This window comes from Zosterops lateralis, assembly GCF_965231275.1.
Source record: "Zosterops lateralis genome assembly, chromosome: 4".
Classification (NCBI taxonomy): Eukaryota; Metazoa; Chordata; class Aves; order Passeriformes; family Zosteropidae; genus Zosterops; species Zosterops lateralis.
In genome coordinates, this window is record NC_139765.1 from 51,726,255 (window position 1) to 51,745,309 (window position 19,055).

Genomic DNA, 19,055 nt, shown 5'->3' on the forward strand with positions numbered 1-19,055 from the left:
GTACAAATGTCAGCCCAGATTATGCCTGAGCTTGTATCCTTTGTGGCAAAGCAGCACATTGAGTGCAGCATCCCCAGGCTCTTGAGCACTGTCCTTAGAAAGCCCTTTTATACCAAGGCTTAGGAGAAGGATCTCTGGTGGATACTTGGAGCTTTTGCCTCAGCATCTCTGAGAGGAATTTCCCCAACAGAATTTAAAGGTTTAAGGTCCCATTTCCTCTTCTCTGTGTCTTTTTTTCTGGCACACAGTGTCAGATCAACAGTATTGCCCTCACAGACAATTCTTTCTGGTAATCATTAAAGCTAATAATTTTCCACCTTTAGATATGCATAAACATATTGAGGATTAGAATGTTTCATTCACAGCACTAAATCAAAAGGGACTCAACTGAGGCCAGTAGGTACAAAAAGAATATCAGACTCATATCAGAAAGAAGAAAATCTGGTTATTTATACTTTTAAACAGGAAAAAGTATCTACAAGATCTTATTACTCCTAGCACTATGCTTTAACCAGAGATCATGTTCTCTCTTTGCCCTTTGACTGAACATGAGACAGGGTCAGTCACAAATTAGTCAGTCTTGCTACCTATGAATAGCAGGGGAGCATTTGCTACCATTATTTCTGATTTCATGGGCCTTGGGCACTGGGGCACATACTGTTTCAACAGAATATAAAAAGAAACAAGTCTTACAGCCTCAGACAGGAACATTTGACTTTTAAGGAGGGTAGTAAAAGGAGAGGGGGAAAGCATTTAACAATATCTTGTATGTCTCCTTAACAAGCATAGAAAGGTAACCATAAAACTGTTTAAAACATGATCCCAAAACCAAGCCGCCCTGTTCTGTGAATAAATCAACAATTTTTGGAAACTTATTCAGTCGCTTCCTGGAAACAAAAAAGAATATTTAGGGTTTTTTGCTTCATAAAGCAGCACCTCATCCAGTAAAATTCAAACTATTTTTGGCACTGGCTAAAGACGTCAGTCAGTGTCACAGGAGTCATGCAGACTGTCAAGCTGATCAAACTCAATCAGTATCATAGATTTACGTATAAAACCACAAAGTTGACATTAGTTTTGCCTTCTTTTCTTTTTTTTTTTTTTTTCGTGAAGATGTTCTTCCCATCTTCATTTCAATTAAATGCAATGAATTTAAATACAGTATTTAAACAGAAGTACCTGCTGTCATGTAGCATCAGCAATGGGGATGTTGATTTGTTAGCTTTAAAAAAAATTAAAATAATAAAATAATTTCTTTCCAGCTGGTCTCTGCACTGTTAGCCGTTCAACACTGATGGTTTACACAGCAATAGAATGCATGATTTTGTTTCCCAGGGCAATTTACACCAGCAGCTCAAAGGAGCAATTGCTGTGTGGCTTGACCTCACACTCACACAATACTTTCCTCCACCACTCCTGCTAGCTATGAATCTTCAGTCATTTCCCAGATGAAATTTGCTTTTCTTCCCCATTTTGCCACATATTTAAAGTGTAAAGAGACAAGACAAAAAACACTGAAAGTCCCTGCAGATGCAAGAATCTTCATGGCTGCGATTGTGCTGTGGAGGGGCTGTGGACACACAGCTGGCGCATAACAGAGGAAAGAAGGTGTACCAACTCCTGACACCTCCTGGAATCTTTAAAGACTTTCTGTAGGATTTACTGGGTCTATAAGTGTGTAACACACCAAACAAAGTTCATTGCCTTTTTTTCTTTTTTCTTTTTTTTTTTTTTTTTTCTTTGTTGTTGTTGTTGTTGTTTTGGGTTTTTTTGTTTTGTTTTGTTTTCTTTTTTCTTATTCACTGAAACTATCTCTCTTTGTTAATCAGAACTCCCTGTGAAATTTAAAAAGTAGTGGAAAGCTGTCAGGTCCAGGCCCTGTTTAGTTTGCCTGTGGTTGCTCAACTGATTGAGGATTGTAGGAAGTAACAATTAGAAGGACAATGGATAAAGGGGGGAAACTGGAGACATCAACTTACAGCTGTGAATCACAACTTACACAGCTTTCTTTGCCATAATTAATTGAAGAGGCATGCACAATGCACATTGACTTGGAAATGTGGTCCAATGTAAATCCTTTTCCACTGCCCTGACTTACCTGGGAGGTTTGATGTTAGTCAGGAGTTAATGTTGTGAATTGTTGCAAGGGATAATTTGGCAGGGAGGAAGAAGAAGAGAAAAATATTAAAGGACAATCACATCACATGGAGGAGGTAGAATTCTGGTGAAATTAATAAAACATGGACTTCAGATAGGTAGCCGAAAGTCACTGTAAGACATACAAACATGTAAACTTGCAAATAGCAATTATGATTTAACATTGTGTAATCAGTACTGCATTTCTGCATGAAAGAAAAAGAAAAGGATGTTATGAAACTGTTTCATTAAATTATTTATTGCAGATTATGAGCAGAATTCTGTGGCATTTTTTCAAGGGAGCAATCCATATATATGTTCAACATGCTCAAGGGCAAATATATCTTAGATAAGTTGTATCGTACTTCTCCAGAACAGTAATGAAGTTGGTAAACATTTTGGCTCTTAAAATGATGATCTCAAAAAGCATGTATCTGCAATTTACATGCTTTAGTAATTATTAGGGGGCATAATCATCCATTTGCCCATATCACTGTCTTGTTAGAATTTCCCTAGGACTGGCATAAAAAGAATAATAGTGATGATTATTCCGTAGTCAGAGTAAGTCAATGAGCATTTATGCAGTTAAATATTTCTCTCTAGAGAAATATAGCGTCATTTAAAAATAACTAGTACCTAACCTCTCTCCATCAAATTTATGACATACAAGTAATATTTTATCTATAACTATGCCAATGATAGAGCACTATGAAATTATATTTTAGAATATTTTATTCATTATCTTTATCATTTATCTTGTATCAGAAGTACAAAGCTACAGAAAACACGTGAAGTCATGACCACACTGAAGCAAAAGTTTAACTCTCATTGACATCCTGGTTATTGTCATTCAAAGGACATCACAAAATGGGATTTCTTTGTGGGAGAATTGTATTAATTTTAAAAGAGAAGGAATGGTTGTGAGAAGGAAGGAAGGAAGGAAGGAAGGAAGGAAGGAAGGAAGGAAGGAAGGAAGGAAGGAAGGAAGGAAGGAAGGAAGGAAGGATTGGAAATCTTTTGTTTGTTTTGCTTGTGTCCTTAATATGCTACAGTGTTAATTATATTGAGATTCCGTTTAACCAGTACTTACCATTTGATCTTGAAGATAAGGACAAAGTAAATTATTAATCATTAATTAAAACAATGATTTTCTTTTTGGAGGGAGCATGTCATCAACACTTCAAGGTCCTGTTAGCCTTCTGGTTTTAATGTTGCAAATTATTAATATTTTGCAGATTTGGTGTACGGATACTATAGACAACAGAGGAAATTGATTGAAGAGATTGATTGGTCATATACAGGTAAGGAAAGCTGTCTATTGAATAACTTATTTCACTTTGATATTTTCTCATTATTTTTAAGAGCCTCATGTGTCCATATACCACTTACCATATGCCTATACAATTGCTAAAGTGTAGGAAATGGAATCTGAAAAATACAGGAACTTTACAAAAGGAGAGTATTTTCATCTGTTTAAGTAATAGTACATCTACTTAGTAATAGTAATTACATCTATATATTTTGGATACAGAAAGTCCTCATCCTTAAAACCTCAACCTGAGACCTGACTTATTTGATGAAGGCTGGGCCAGTAAATTGTTAGGTGCTCATTAATCATCACAACATTATTGTTCTAACAAATCTGAAAAGCAGCCAGAAAGGCTGAAACAAGGCACAGCACATGATGTGGGAAAGAACCTATCTGTGAACTTTTGCCCTGTGCTTGTGAGAACTTGAGCATCCTTTCCAAGTCCTACCCTGACTCTCCTAAAAACCGTCACTCCATCTCTCTCTCATTTGCATGAATGAGAAAATATACCCTGAAATTCTTCATGACCATTGCCTCATTGAAGAAGAACAATGGGGAAATTCACAATTAGCCTCCTATGTTCTTGTGTATAAGTCAAGTGCTTTCAGTAATACTGAAAAGGTAATTTTGTCCTAGGTGTCTTTTGCCCAACATGTAGGAATTGAGTTTCTATGGATGTGTGTAGGCTCTTACATTTTGAATTGCTTAAGTTACTGTTTCAAAAATAGCAAACTATGAAAAATAAGGACTGTCAAATTTCAGTCTTTCATAAATTTGATTCAAAGTATATTCCTGTAGTTAAGGAAAATTACACCATTCTTTTTATTTCTCTCACTCTCTTTCTCATTTTCGAGACAATTTTGATCTTCTAGTGTAAAACATATCTAACAAGTTTTGAGCCTGGAGAGAATTGAAACAGGCTAGTCATAAACCCTTCAAAATGAGATTTATAATGAAAACTCCCACTTACACAGATTGTAGTGCAAAATTCAAGCATAAGATCAATCAACACAGTATTTCATCTTCAAAGTCGATCCATTTTTCAATATTGTAGTCAGAAGACTGCAGGGATAAACCTCCTGGATTTCTGGTGACCAGAGGGCAATCTTTATAGGTTAGCAAATGGGGTTTGTTTAGGATATCAGAGGATATAGCTCTTCCCTAGGCTGCACAGAGCACCCATGCATTGTGCAGCTGCAGGTCACCGTTGATGGATATTTCGTATGGAAAAATAGCACAGACCTGGCATGTCAGTTGATCCATACCTGTTGTTTCTCACCCTTAATGTGTGAGATACCTGTGTGTAATCATCTCAATTCAAATGCTTTGCTCTAGTGACTCCCCAGCTGGCAAAGCCTTTCTCACCATTCAGACCCGTGCAGGAGCCCTGCCTGGCGTCCTGCTGCTCCTGCAGCCCCCTGCCCAAGATCCTGCATTCTGCCCTGCCCCTGCTGCCTCCCTGGGCCCTGATACATCATCTGCGTGCCCCCAGCATTCCTAAACTGCTGATTGCATATGTGGTCAAAAATGGATATTCAGAGCTTTTGGGAAGGCTGCACATAAGTCAGGCACATGGAGATTAGGGCTAGCAACTGTTTGCAAGCTGAGTATTATGAAATAATACTTCTTTGCTGAAATACCAGGTAATTGGTTCATGGCAGAAGGTGGAATACACAAACCCAGCTTTCACTAATAAAAGGACAGCCTTCTTGAATGTGAAAAAAAAAAAGATTTTAACATTGTGCTCTGGAGGTTTGGAGGCACAGAAGTCTAGAGGCTGGAGCATATTGGTTTTGATCTCCTTCATTTATAATATCTTAAATTATTTTATTCCTGAGGCAAGCAATATCAGGTACTATATGTATAAGCACTGTACCTAGCACAGGCTTAAGGTTGTGAGGCACAACATGCACATAACAACATGCGCAGTTCTGAATGGGTGAACTGTGCTTTGCCCGTACATTTTTTCCTCAGACACCAGTTATATTCTACTGTCTTATAACCTGCTCACTGAAAGACTGAAAGTGAAATATTTCATTAAAAGTGAAAAACTAGACTCAATATGCCAATGAAGTATTTTGGATGGGCCTGGAGATCCTGAAACCACAGAGTCTAATCCACCATGGGTAAGAGAAACCCAGTTGGCTTGGTAGATTAACCTGAGTTTCAGCAGTGTATTTCTCTCTATCAAATAAGGAATTTCAGATACATTAGCCACAGTGGGTCAATATACTCCTTTACTGGGATGGTGCTGTGAAGTGAAAGTAAAATGAAACTAGAAAGTTTTACTTGCTAAAATCATCCAATTTCTGAAGGTGAAATTTTATAATAAAGAAATTTCACATGCTAGAAATTAATGTGAATCATCATCAGGTTTGACTCTTGGATAAATGTATAATGAAGTCATAAATGCTAGTAGAAATATTTTGTAATACTTCTAAGAGATCTGTTTTAAGCCATGAGCAAAACCTGATTTTGCAAGCTTTAATTTAATCTTTTGTGTCCTGACTTTGCATGTATTTGCATAAACAAATACAATGTTAAAGAACTGGAAGGTGCAAGTTCTTGTTACAGATGCATCCAATTTTTTTCTGGAATAAGGAGATCCTGAAGCTAGCCTATTTGTAAAAATTACCTTACTTTAACAACCTTTGATTGTATTTTTCATTAAAGCAGTCATAGAATTTTTTAAAAATATAACGAATATTTGCAAATGGTGTTAAATGGTAAAAAGTGAATCAAACTATTGAAAATTTCCAGAGAGGGATATGCTGCAGTTTGGTCAATGTGTTCCATTCTTAGTTTGAAAATGTTTTTTTTTCTTTTACTCAGCTTCAATGTGTTTTATTGTAACTTGTGGCCACCACTTCTCACCCTTTCCTCATGCACTGCTCTGTAGGTTGCCTGTACAGAGCAGTAGACAGCTAAGTTCCCTCTCAGCTTAGGCTTCAGTTTAAGGTCCCTCAGCCTCTCCTCATACATGATGTACTCCAGCCCGCAGACCATCTCAGCAGCCTTTAGTTTGTAAATATCCATCTCATACTGGGTTCAGGAGGAGATCAAAACTGGACCCTGCATTCTCAATGTCACCTCACTGGTGTGCAGTAGAGGGAAAAAGTCCCTCCCCTCATGCTGCTGGATAAGGTAGCCTAGGACAGTGTTTGTCTTCATGACTGCAGAGCACACTGCTGACACACGCACAACTCATTCCATCAGGATTATTAATTAAGATATTTCCAGATAAATTTTAATTTCTCAGTAGTAAGGTATAGTGATGATGCTCTTCTGGCGCTTGCACCAATACTTCCTTCAGTAACAATGCCTAAATGTAATGTTCCCCTGTTGAACTAATTGAACTCATCTTGTTAAACCTGGAATTGTTACCTTCTTGTGTCTGATTCAACATCCTCCTGGAGATATTCCCCTAGTTCTCATTCCCATTGCTGTTGCTACACAGACAAAACTTCAGTTGTTATTTGAAAAGCTGGGTTTGCCACCCCAAGTCTTATAAATGTGCTGTGATTACATCAAATGTTCATGCCTGTAGTTTGGCTCAGAAATTAAAATGACCTTTGTTTTCAGTGGTACTGAGAAAATGCAATTTTCTTTCTTGCCCAAACAAGAGCTAATATTTTAATTTCAAATGTTCTTTCATATTTCAATACTAAGGAGATTCCATTTCAAAGTCACTGCTCACTAAGTTTATGGAAAAGTATGTTGTTGCTTATATCCATAACAATGCATGGGTGTATTTTGCTTTTAACTCAGCCTAAAAAGTGAACAAGGATCTACACTATCTCAGCTATGGCTCAACAGAATGATTTTAACACTGGTAGCTAACTCTGCTTATTCTGTAAAATGTCTGCTACTTCTATTACCCACCAGTTCAATCCAGGTAAAGTGGAAAATTTGAGTCTTTCCCCTCATCCTCACCCTGTCTGTCTGTTCAGCAGCCATCTGCTGGAGCACGGACAAGGTCGGGCATGCAGGTGCTGCTCCCTGCCCTGCAGCTACAGTGGAGGAGAGGCTGTGCTGATGAGTTTGTGTGAGCGTGGGCATGGTGCATGTCCCTGTGAGACAGCTCCAGCAGCAGGGCAGAGGGAGTCAGGAGGGAAGGGCAGGGGTCTGGGTCTGGGCCATCACCTCCCAGGGTGCAGCATGATAGATGAGCCATTTTGTGAGCCAAATCCTGACAGTCAGCCTGTGTGGGAGGGTGGGATGCACCAGCAGGAGCCTGCTGGAAGTGGGATCCAGGAGCTGCCTGCTGAACTGACTGCTTTAATGGACAGTTCTGCCAGACCAGACTGAAATGTCTCCAAGAGAGCCCTGGCCAAGAGTTGATGAAACCTTATGCTTTCAGTGGTTTGATAAAACTGTGTTCTGGGGAGATGATGCATACCAAATTAAGTTCATTTCTTTTTCCTTGGACAGTAACTACCATGGCACTATTGGCATAACTTCATGAGAAGATCTAGTCTTTTTATGCCCTCCTGTCAAATACATCATTTTGTGCTTTGTATTCACCAGGTATAATCATAACTGATGTGCTGTATCAGTTGTAGGTAATAAAGAAAAGCCTAAGCTCTTGGGCTGTGTGGGTTCCTTCAATAAAAGGTGCAGCATAAGAAATTAAAATAACATACTTTCTTTTATTAACTCATAAAAATAATTTGCAGAGGGTCTTTTCCTTTTTTAGTATGTTTCAGAGGCTGTCATACCTTTTCTTGCATGGCAGCTCATTACGTGTACTTATAACCCCTAGATCACACAGCCACTAGTGCTTCCAGTTTTTCATCACTAAATTCACAGGATCACTAATTAAAAAGCCTATTACACTATTACTGGTTTTGGAAAGCTTATGATTCCACAGCAGAAATTACATAGTTATGCATCTGTTTGCATCAAAGGGATAAAGTATCCTGAGGTGAAAAGCTGCATGCTGGCATTTCTGGCCATCAAGAAATTCCTTTTAAGATATCTCAGAGTACTGAATCAACAGCACAAAGCACGTTGTTCAACACAAAGATGATGTCTATTCAGTATATTTGTGGATTTTGAATTCATTTAAAATGATATGCTTCAGAAGTCTGTTTACAGTAAGCATTCTTTTCAATGAAGAAAGCTGATCTTTGAGCAGTAGAAAGCTATTAGCACTAAAGTGGAATTTATTTTGCTTTTATTCAGTAATATTTCCAGGATAAACTGAATGGAAAACTTTTCAAGGGATTTTTGGGGAGGAAGTAAGAGAATTGAACCCCAAATTAATGGAATTTTCAGAGTTGGATGTTTGTAGGACAGGTGTGAAGAACTGCATGTTGGTATTCATATTTGTCTCATCACTGCTAAATTATAGCATTTTTATTTCAATTAACATTAAAGTGACCAATTTGCCAGAGTTTCCTGGTACGAAACTCAGATAAGACTGTTCCTTCCTCCATTTCAGTCCTCCAATGCTGTAAACAAAGAAAACCGTTTTCACAAAGTGCACAGCAACTTTTTCAGAGCATCATCCAGATTTTTCAAATGCAAGGTTGGTGTCTGAAGTACAGAAATTAAGTGTGAGGTATTTGCATAGTGTGGCACTACTGTTATGCCAAGGTCTGTTCAGGGTAGAGAGTGTAGAAACTTCTCATTAAGTAAATGTCTTCGGAAATAAAAAGCTTTTTTGAGAATATACCACAGTCAAATGGAAAAAGCAGATTTTGAATATCTCACAGCAGACTGCAGCCTCTGGTTAAGCTTCTTTGCCCTTCAAAACATGAAGTATCCTTATGCACATACTACTGAATGATTTCTCATTTACAAGTGCATTCAATCTATGCTGCAGTAGGAAGGTTATGTTCTTGGGGACCACTTGCTTACCAAATGCACAGATGATTACTTTGAGATCATCACCTCCATGTCAAAATGATCTGTGGGTTTGTGAGGTTTAGAGCCCAGCAAATGATTCTCACATTATTTAGGTTTACAGAAGGTAGATTTAAGTATCCGCTCCATCCAATTCCTTTAGGACTTCCTTACTGACATTTTTATCAAAGGCTATACTGCTGTATTTATAACAGATTTTGATTTTTTTTTTATGAATTCAAACCCCACTCATTTCTGTATGCACAGTTTGATAATATGTAATAAATAATTCTGTGCAGTTTACTCACACATTTGAAGCCATTCCTGATCTTGCTGTGTCTCATTAATTCAATAGATATCAAACCCTTCTAGGTAGATTTTCCATGTAATTACCATTAAAGCAGTCCCCCAAAGGGCAGGGTTAGACAAGCCTGCAAGACAAGGAAGATAAAGAGTACAACAAAGGGTCCTGAGCAGGAGGAGACAGTGGAGTGTGGCTTCTCTCTGACAGCACAAAGCCTTCCTGTAGGCTCAGGTGCCCCTGAGGACTGGAACAGCCTCCTGGGGGAAGTGTTCACAGTACCAAGCCTGTCTGAATTCAAGAGGCACCTGGAGGACACTCTCAGGCAATGGTATGATTCTTGAGGTGTCCTACACAGTGCCAGGAGTTGATCTCAGTGATTCTGATGGGTCCCTTCCAGCTTAGCATATTCTGTGATTCTGTGAAGCCACAGCCTCCACAAAGCTCAGAGGGTGATATCAGCTTGGCGCGTTGCAAGGGCGCTTGACTTAGCTGAGGAAGGCATAAGAGGGCAACACATGCTATTTAATTTTCTAAATTTTGAATGGTAAATTACTGCAAATTACTGTAAACAAACATAACTCAAATTTTTGTGCTGTACTATGGAATTTCATGTTCAAATGTTATAATTTCTTTGCCCACAAAAAAAAAAAAAAAAAAAAAATCAAAAAAAAAAAAAATCAAAAAAAAAAAATCCAAAACTTTTCAATTTGAGAAACTAGGGAGACCCATCAGCATTTCTGTCTTGGAATAATGAGCATTTGCCATGAGATATATCACTTGAACTGTTCCCTCAATCATTCGAATGCCAGAATCATAGAATTTCAGTTCTGAGCATCTCTTCCAGCTGTGAAAATTGCACAGCTTTTTGTGAGAAGCCAGGTCTCTCTGCATACATATTTAGCTGGTTCCTGCTATGCGTCAACAGTTGTGCTTGCAACAAACTCCATATACAAGGTGTGGTGGCCTCTTTCTGCTCTCTTCTAAGAGCTTTCTTTATAAGAGAGTAAACTGTGGCTTGATCTGATATTGCCTGGCATTGATCCTGTTTTAGGAGCCACAGAAACAATTGACTTGTCTTCTTTCATCCTTTATCATAGAAGCTGCATTTGAAACCTAAGCTGTTTTCTGTCTGTCAGTGGCTCCTCTGTCAGTGCACTTTATCTGATGAAAACTGTGTTAACAAGAGACGTTTTCAAAAGGTAGTTAAGAAAATTAAGATATTAAAAATGTAAAAGCAAAGAGAGGGATAATGTGTCGAATGCTAGAAAAAAAGAAAGAATCATTTACATGTAAGGACTTGGAAATCTGTTTTGCAGCTTCTGATATTTCCCTAGCTGTGTGAGGAGCCAGTTCAGGGCTTGAGTGTGTAGCTATAGACTGATCGAAATTGTTTTTACTGTGTTAGTGGCATAAACAAGCCCACAACAATAAATACCCCATTTTTTTATTACCTTGCATGAGTAACTGAAAGGGGAAAATCTGAGAAAAAATATTGTTGCTGGGGTATTTACAAATGCTGGGTCAATGATTAATAAATTCTTTTCTCCTGTTTCAGAACAGAGTGGATTTTCTGCCTGCTTGTACACTTTGTATATGCACAACACAGTATGATCAATCTCTGTTATATTTTTTCCTGTTGTTTTTCAGGAAAGCAAATATTTATGGCTGGAGTTCTAGTCAGTGAAAATTTACAAGCTAAAAGTTTATTATTATTATTATTATTCAAATGTAATTTCCTGAAAGCTAGCTTTACAGTAGCTGTACTATGGTTCGTGTGAACAGAGAAACCCTAGCACATTACCTGTTTAATCTGTATCTCACTTGCTTTTCAAGTGTCCAAAGATGCAAAGTGGCCAGCATGAACAGGCAATAGAGAATATTTCATATACATTCTTAAGGAGCAGGAACATTCTTTAAAAAGGCAAGCACTCATTTTTTTCAGCTGTAAGTACCCACTTCACACACATTCAGTAAAGTATCATGCCTAATCTTTACCAACACATTTAGCTACCAAGATGAGATCTGTACACCTACCAGTCCTAATGTGATGCATATCTGATCAAAATGAGAGCAGTACTTGCTCTCCTCTGTGTGAAAGAAACTGATGGTAATTTGTTGGAGTGGCTTGATCACAGATCTGAAGCTCCCTTTGAAATCGTTTGGTTTTTTCCTTAGAGAAGCTGTGGAGCATGTGCTAAAAAGAGCTTTTCTGGATGACTTCTTTTATCTCCTCATTTTATCCCATTCTCAAAAGAAATCTTCCTATCCTTTCCATTTTGCACTTTTTGTCATATTGCTTTATTTCTTCTCTTAGAGTGCAGCCATAACTTGTTTCCCTTTTCTATTACAAAATTCTCCTTTTTCTCATATCAAATAGTCATGTAGGGTTTTGTTGCCTACTTCTCCCTGACATTCTTAATAGCTCCATGAAGTAACTGTCAGTTTGCCACTTCATCTCCTGTGTTTCCAGGAATAACTTCCCTCCCAAGTAACTAATGGAGAAAGAGGTGGCTGAGCGTTTCTGTGACTTCTTGCAGTGTCTCCCAGCTGCCTTTTCCTAAATGTCAGAGCCAGTCTCCAGCGTGGTTACCATGGTGCCTTCAGCTGGCATGCCTGCAGGGGTTCACAGAGCCAGCACACCCACTGCACGTTTTATAGGAACATTCCAGGAGAGAAGGCTCTTACCTTCTGTGTCACAGTCAAATAGAACATATCAAAAGGTAGTTCTTGGTATGTATTCTGTGTAAGATTGGTTCCAATTTAGTAGCATAAAACCCATTCAATCAATTAAAGATATTCTCTTTGTCCCTCCGTTTGTGAGGGTAGTGGTACATCCATAGATGTACAAGTTACATACATAAACCTGCTGGTGAGTTGCCAGCTCAACAGGTCATAAATGTAAGTGCTGCTGGAGAACAGTGAGATTTATACTGTGCTATATTCATTAACTATCTTCTATAAAAAGATTTTAAGGTGTTTTCTTTTTCCTTATAATTTATTATTCAATCTGTAATACCATTATTAGCTAAAGAAACTTTTCATCAATATGGTTTCCTGATGTGAAAGTCAATACAAATAAAGTACATCCTGCATCCAGCCATTGGAAAACATGATTTTTTAAACCTCAGGTTTATAACTAGCAATCTGTAAATAGATTAGTAGCTAAAATAACAAAATCCTTTTTAAAATGACAACAGATTTTAAAGTTTACTTTGAAATTCCATGCAACTGAGTCATATTGCTGTTTCTAAAATATATCACTTCCTTCAATAACAAATTTCAAACAGAAGTATGAATAAATGCCTTTGTTCCAAATAATAAACTACTAGTAAGTTTTGTTCCAGTCAGTCACTTGTTTCAGTTTAAGTTGGTCTTATTCTCTTAATTAAACTGTTAGGTGGACTGGAAGCACATTTCAGGAGATTCAGGGATCATACAAAGAAGAACTCTGAACTACAATGTACTTTGATCTGTCTCCTTGATAAATCTTTTATAAAAACAAAATATTCTTCTCTCAGTTGCTCAGCTTTAGTTGTTGTGAATGAAGTGGTATTTTCCAGTGTGATTAGCTCCTATAATTGAATATTCAGAGTTTTGTTATTGGCACCGTATATGAGCTCCCCAGCTCCAACACTGCTGCTACAGGCAATCATGCCATCTAACTTCTACATAAAATTAATTGAAATCTGTTTTAAAAATCGGCATAATGTTTTGCTTCATAGTTTCAATAAAAGACTATCTCAGAAACCCATTCTTGACTTTTCATTGAATGGGAAAAGACCCTTAAGATCATTGAGACCAACTGTTAAGCTTACACTGCCAAGTCCTCCACTAAACCATGTCCCTTAAGGAAAACATCTTTTAAATACTTCCAGGGATGGCAACACAGCCACTTCCCTGAATAGTGCTTTCCAGCACTGGATAATCCCTATGATGAAGAATCTTTTCCTAATAGCCAATCTGAATCTCCCCTGATGCAACTTGAAGCCATTTCATCTTGTCCTGTCACTTGTTACCTTGGAGAAGAGACTGATCCCCACCTGTTACAGACTCCTTTCAGGGACACTGAGAGTGATAAATTCTACCTTCAGCCTCCTTTTCTCCAGCTCCCTCAACTGCTCATCAGTCTTGTGGTCCAAACTGTTCATTAGCTTCGTTGCCCTTCTCTGGACATGCTCCAGCACTTCAAGGTCCTTCTTGTAGTGAGGGGCCCAAAACTGGACACCAGATTCAAGCTGCAACCTCTCCAGTGCCAAGTACAGGGGGCCACTCCCTCACCTGGTCCTGGCTATTTCTGATCCAGGCCAGGATGCCACTGCCCTTCCTGGACACCTGGGCATACTCTGGATCACGTTCAGATGGCTGTCAACCAGCGCCCCCAGGTCCTTTTCCACTGGGCTGCAGCCTGGAACATTGCATGGAGTTGTTGTGACCCAAGGGACTTGGCACTTTGCCATGTTGAACCTCATCCAGTTGCGCTTGGCTCATTGATCCAGCCTGTCCAAATTGCTCTGCAGAGTCTTCCTGCCCCTCAGCAGATCAGTAGTCTGGCCCAGCTCAGTGTCATCTGCAAACTGACTGAGGGTACTCTTGAGCCCTCTCTTCAGATCATTGGTTAAGATCTTAAATGCAATTGGCCCCAGTACTGAGCCCTGGAGGACCCCCCTTGTGACTGGCTGCCAACTGGGTTTTACTCCTTTCACCACCACTCTTTGTACTTGGCCATCCAGCCAAACTGATTTGGATTTCCAAGCTAGATGTATTATTGGACCTTTGAGATAATTTGGTTCTTCTGGTAGAATTAATTTGTTTGTTTGTTTGTTCTTTGGGGAGTTTCTCTCTATGTTACTCTTGCCCTTAGAGGGGCAACACGTTGTGACGTGGGAGTGGACCTTGACAGAGGACAGTAGGCAGCAGCTTGGTGAATCATGGAAAGCTCTTTATTATCTGACTTCAATAGCTTATATACATTTTGTACAGAGGGCCAAGATTGGCCCAAAGAGGTTACAACCTCCTGACTCCATTGGTCAATATGACCATCAGTCAAGTTCTCTCTCAGAGAACAAGAATGCAAAACATACAGATAAATTTTAAGAATACAATATTGTTTACATGAAGCAGCGTGAGAAGGTGCTGCAAAGACTCAAACACTTGAAACTAAGAAATGCAGAGGTGACATCTCTATTGGCAAAATTTACCTACATTGATACCCCATTCCTGTTAGTTTTTTAACTTAAACCACAATAATGTGGTCTCTTGTCCCCCTTTGATTGTTGCACTAGCTTTTTCTGCTCACTTATATTTCGGCTAAAATTGTCTTCAACCAGCATCTCATTCACTTATCTTACATGAACTGTCCCCAGGACTTTTTGCTTAGATGTTAATAGTTCAATATCTTTACTAGGAGTTGCATAGTTAGAGCTTCAGTACACACTTACCTTTCCATCATACTGTTTACAGCCCTCTGAGACTGTCAGACATGATCTGATTCTTCTCCTCCCCCGTGTTTTTTCTATGTTGAGATTCTTATTAGTAACAAAAACTCCCACTACTGTCTAAATGTATCATTTTACAAATTGCATTGTTGAATTTCATGCTATATTTAATACTGTTTTTCTCAAGGTCAGATGTTTGTCCCATATGCTATACTGGACTTCCTTGTGATGGTATGTTTTCACGTCATGTCATCAGTAGGTGAAATTAGTAGAAGTGAGAATCTCCAGGGCTTCCTGCATACACAGAGCCTAGTACTTCCTATTTACTGCTGCTTACTATTGTTCTTCTTTTCTCATAGGGAAGGTACTGAGTTGTCAGTACTGGGTGATAACAGTAACAAGATACTATGGTAACAATTTGGTGTATTTACCGATCTATTCAGCACAATTAAAGAATTACAGATTTTCTGCTTTTCCGGACACTTCTAGTTTTCCTTCCTTCCTTCCTTCCTTCCTTCCTTCCTTCCTTCCTTCCTTCCTTCCTTCCTTCCTTCCTTCCTTCCTTCCTTCCTTCCTTCCTTCCTTCCTTCCTTCCTTCCTTCCTTCCTTCCTTCCTTCCTTCCTTCCTTCCTCCCTCCCTCCCTCCCTCCCTCCCTCCCTCCCTTTCTTTCTTCAATTTCAATTTTCAATTTTTCAATTGATATTTCAATTTTGAAATCACCTAAACAGTCATCTCTATTGTCATTCAGACAGCCTCAATCTAACTCCACTGCCTTTATGATCATTATTCAATATAAGGAAGTTGGCCTATAAAAACTTCTATATACTAGATGAAATATCACTTATGTTGTAGGTGTATTTCCTGTTCAAGCATCACTACATTGCAATGATTTATAGTCTAACAATAAATGGTTATATGAATACTAACTATCTAGTTAGTAGCTTTATTATGCTATCACCCACAGATAAATATCTTTGATAAATTCCTATGTGAATAACATTTAAATTATTGCTAAGTAGGTACATAATTTTACAACTGCTATTAATTACCTATACTCAGATTTCAAACTTTAGTGTTACTGCCTGAACTAAAGCCAACTGAAAGCAGTGAAAAATATATTCCTTAACATAAAATTAAACTACATTTCAGTACTACCTTATAGTTATGATCAATTTATATCACATTAACAGTAGGGTATGTTTCTCAACAAAACTTTTATGTATGGATCTTAGCAATGATGGAGCAGGTAGGAAGAATACTGAGAAATTGAGTGGAAATATTTATTCTACTTTCAGTGTGTAAAAATTATCAAATTACTTTAAAAATTATCATAGCAGAACTAGGAGTATTTGGCAATTAGGTGAGGAATCACTTCGTAACACCCAATAACAATTAGCTGTTGCCATGCAGATCCCTCAGTATTTTACATTCCAAGAGAAATTACAAGCACGTTAGCTTTATTCTGCAATGTCAATCATCAGTGAAAATTGATGCTGATGTTAAATTGTCATGAAACTTCATATTTGACACCTAAGATGAACAGCTAAGTTTATACTTTCCAGAGCTATTGTTTCAATGTAGGGTAGTATGAGATTCAAATTAATATAAGCAAATACAGCTTTTTCTACACAATCAAGAATGATGGAGATTTTTACAAAATTTATTCAATGTGAGAATAGAAAATAGTTTCATAAATCATTTCAAGATGCATGCAAGAAATCCCCCTAGATGTGATCTTCTTCACTATTTTCACTAGTATCTCAGATAATAGAAGGGAAGGCATTTGCAAATTCATGGAAGACACCATGCTGGAAGTTGTAAGAATTTTGGGTGACATAGTAAGAATTCAAAATGTAATTCAGTAATGTTCTGAAATTAATCAAATAGAATTTGTCAATAAAGTAATAACAGCAAGCACAAATTACTCGACCAGGAAAGAATATTAAACATGTAGATGCAAACTAGGTACTGGCTGGTTTGGTGGCTATATGGCAGTTAGCCATAATTGCATCTTAATTAACAATATGTTGTCGTTGCAGAAAAGGCAGTCCCATTTTGAGGTGAATTAACAGGAAAGATGTATAAGGCATGGGAGGCAATTATTCTGCTCTACTTGTCACTAGGAATATCTCAGCTGTAGTTCTGTACTTATCCTTGCACTGCACACTTGTAGAAAAGAGAGACAAATGGACAAAAGGTGCAGAGAAGAACCAAAAAGAATGATTGGTATCTAAGAAAGCCCCAAATCCTTGAAAAATAACTGAAGGAAATAAGTGTAGAAAAGAAGGTTAGGATAATTTTTTTCAAATATTTAAAAGTTGTCAGTTCTCAGTTCCACTGAAGTGACAAGGTTGAAGCAGTTTAATCTGCAGATAAAAAGGCCAAGATGCAATAACAGGAAAATATAACTGTGAGAACGGCTCCATTCAGGTTGCTTAGGAAGGTTGTGGAATCCCTCTTATTGAAGTTCTTTCAAAAAAATGGGGAAGACCAGCATTAGTGAGAGATTATTAAATCTGATTAGATTTGATCCTGTAATGAAGGAAAGGACTCAGATGACCTTTTAGTCTTGCACATCTGTGATGCTTTGGGGCAATGCAAGACCCAATTTAATCATCTTTGAAACAGCACCACTTGTCTACGTCATTGCTTAGACAAAGAGAATACTACCAACCATTCCTGAAATTACCTGGATTTTCAAACCTTCACTGCTTTGTTAATCATTAAACATTTGTCTATAAAAATTTTTTTCTATGCTGGGTGATTTCCTCAGTTTTGACATTTTGAGGCTGTGGGAGGAAGGGCTGCAGGGAGTATTCCAGACAAAATTACGGGGATTTTTATAAGGAGACAAAAATGTGCAAGTTTTCTCTTCTGGGAAAAAAAAAAAAAGGCACAAAATTTTCTCTGAAAGCCTGATATGTCCAGATTTTGTATCTGGATTCTGGAAGGATGAGGTAGCTTTTATTTTATCAACTCAGGTTCTGTATAAGGCAAGTGTTTCTTGGGCAAGCTCTTGACATTGTGCCCTGAGATAAAATATTTTTCAAAATAATTTAATGTTATTCTGGGTGTTTTAGATTGCTGTCATTATTTTGAATGGAATTGCGGTAGAATCCAGTAGGAAAAAAGTAAGTTCTTAAGTCACTTTGACTTGTTTCTGGGGCTTGCCTGATTTGCACCTAGAATTTAAATTTAACATTGAAGATTTCTTTTAACCCTAAGTTCCTAACTTTTTGTGGGTTTTAACAATCACTTACTCTTCCAAAACTTTTGGGTGCCTTTTTGAAATCCAAAATTGCTTTTCTTTGGACATTTGTTGCAGACAATTTGAGATTAAATAGAGTTAATTTAGTTTGATTTAATTTTCTATCTCTTGGACTACTGCAAGCCTGCAGTAAGAACACTGAAGGCAGGCAGCATTATTATCTTGTGCCACTGAGCAGCTTGGACTATCAGCAGCTGGAACGTACTGACTTCACTGTCAGAGGAGCCTGAGGGTTGAGTAGTCTGCATTTGTACTTTTGTCCTGTTCTGCATCAGTGTGCTCTGCAGGCCAGCAGGGCTCACAAACAGTTGAGTCACCTATTCACTCAACTAGTACTTTCTAGTGGCTGCATTGTATTTGCTCTAGCATTCACATTTTATCTTAATGAGATAATATGAGAAATCAGCTTTTCCAGCCTGATGTCTCAGAACACCTCCAACAGCTTCCTTCAGCAGTATCATTGTGCATCACTGGTGCTCACGCATTTGTTGGTGGTGAATCATTTTCTTTTATGTCACACTCTCTTGCTTTCTGCCTAGCTGAAACTTCCTTATAATATTCCCTGAGGCGTATGATGAATCCATGTCCCTATGAGGATAATGGTAGGTTCCTTTTTTGTGTCATAATGATACTGCATAATGGAGCCAGAACCTATGCCTAGAGATGGAGCAGTTGCAAACAAAACCAACCCAACAACAACAGATCTAGAAAAAAAAATTGTAGTCACTTTTTAAAATGTCAGGCTTGCATCCACA

The 19,055-nt window shown here is 38.0% G+C and overlaps 1 protein-coding gene across 8 annotated transcripts in view; it reads left to right on the forward strand.

Moving 5' to 3' along the window:
• Positions 1-19,055, forward strand: part of PTPRZ1 (protein tyrosine phosphatase receptor type Z1) — a 130,572-nt gene that overhangs the window by 35,782 nt on the left and 75,735 nt on the right. For all 8 annotated transcript variants that reach the window (XM_083859977.1, XM_083859979.1, XM_083859978.1 and 5 more), the window contains exon 2: positions 3,372-3,437. In XM_083859977.1, coding sequence (XP_083716103.1) covers positions 3,372-3,437 — 66 coding nt within the window. The remainder of the gene's footprint in view (positions 1-3,371; positions 3,438-19,055) is intronic.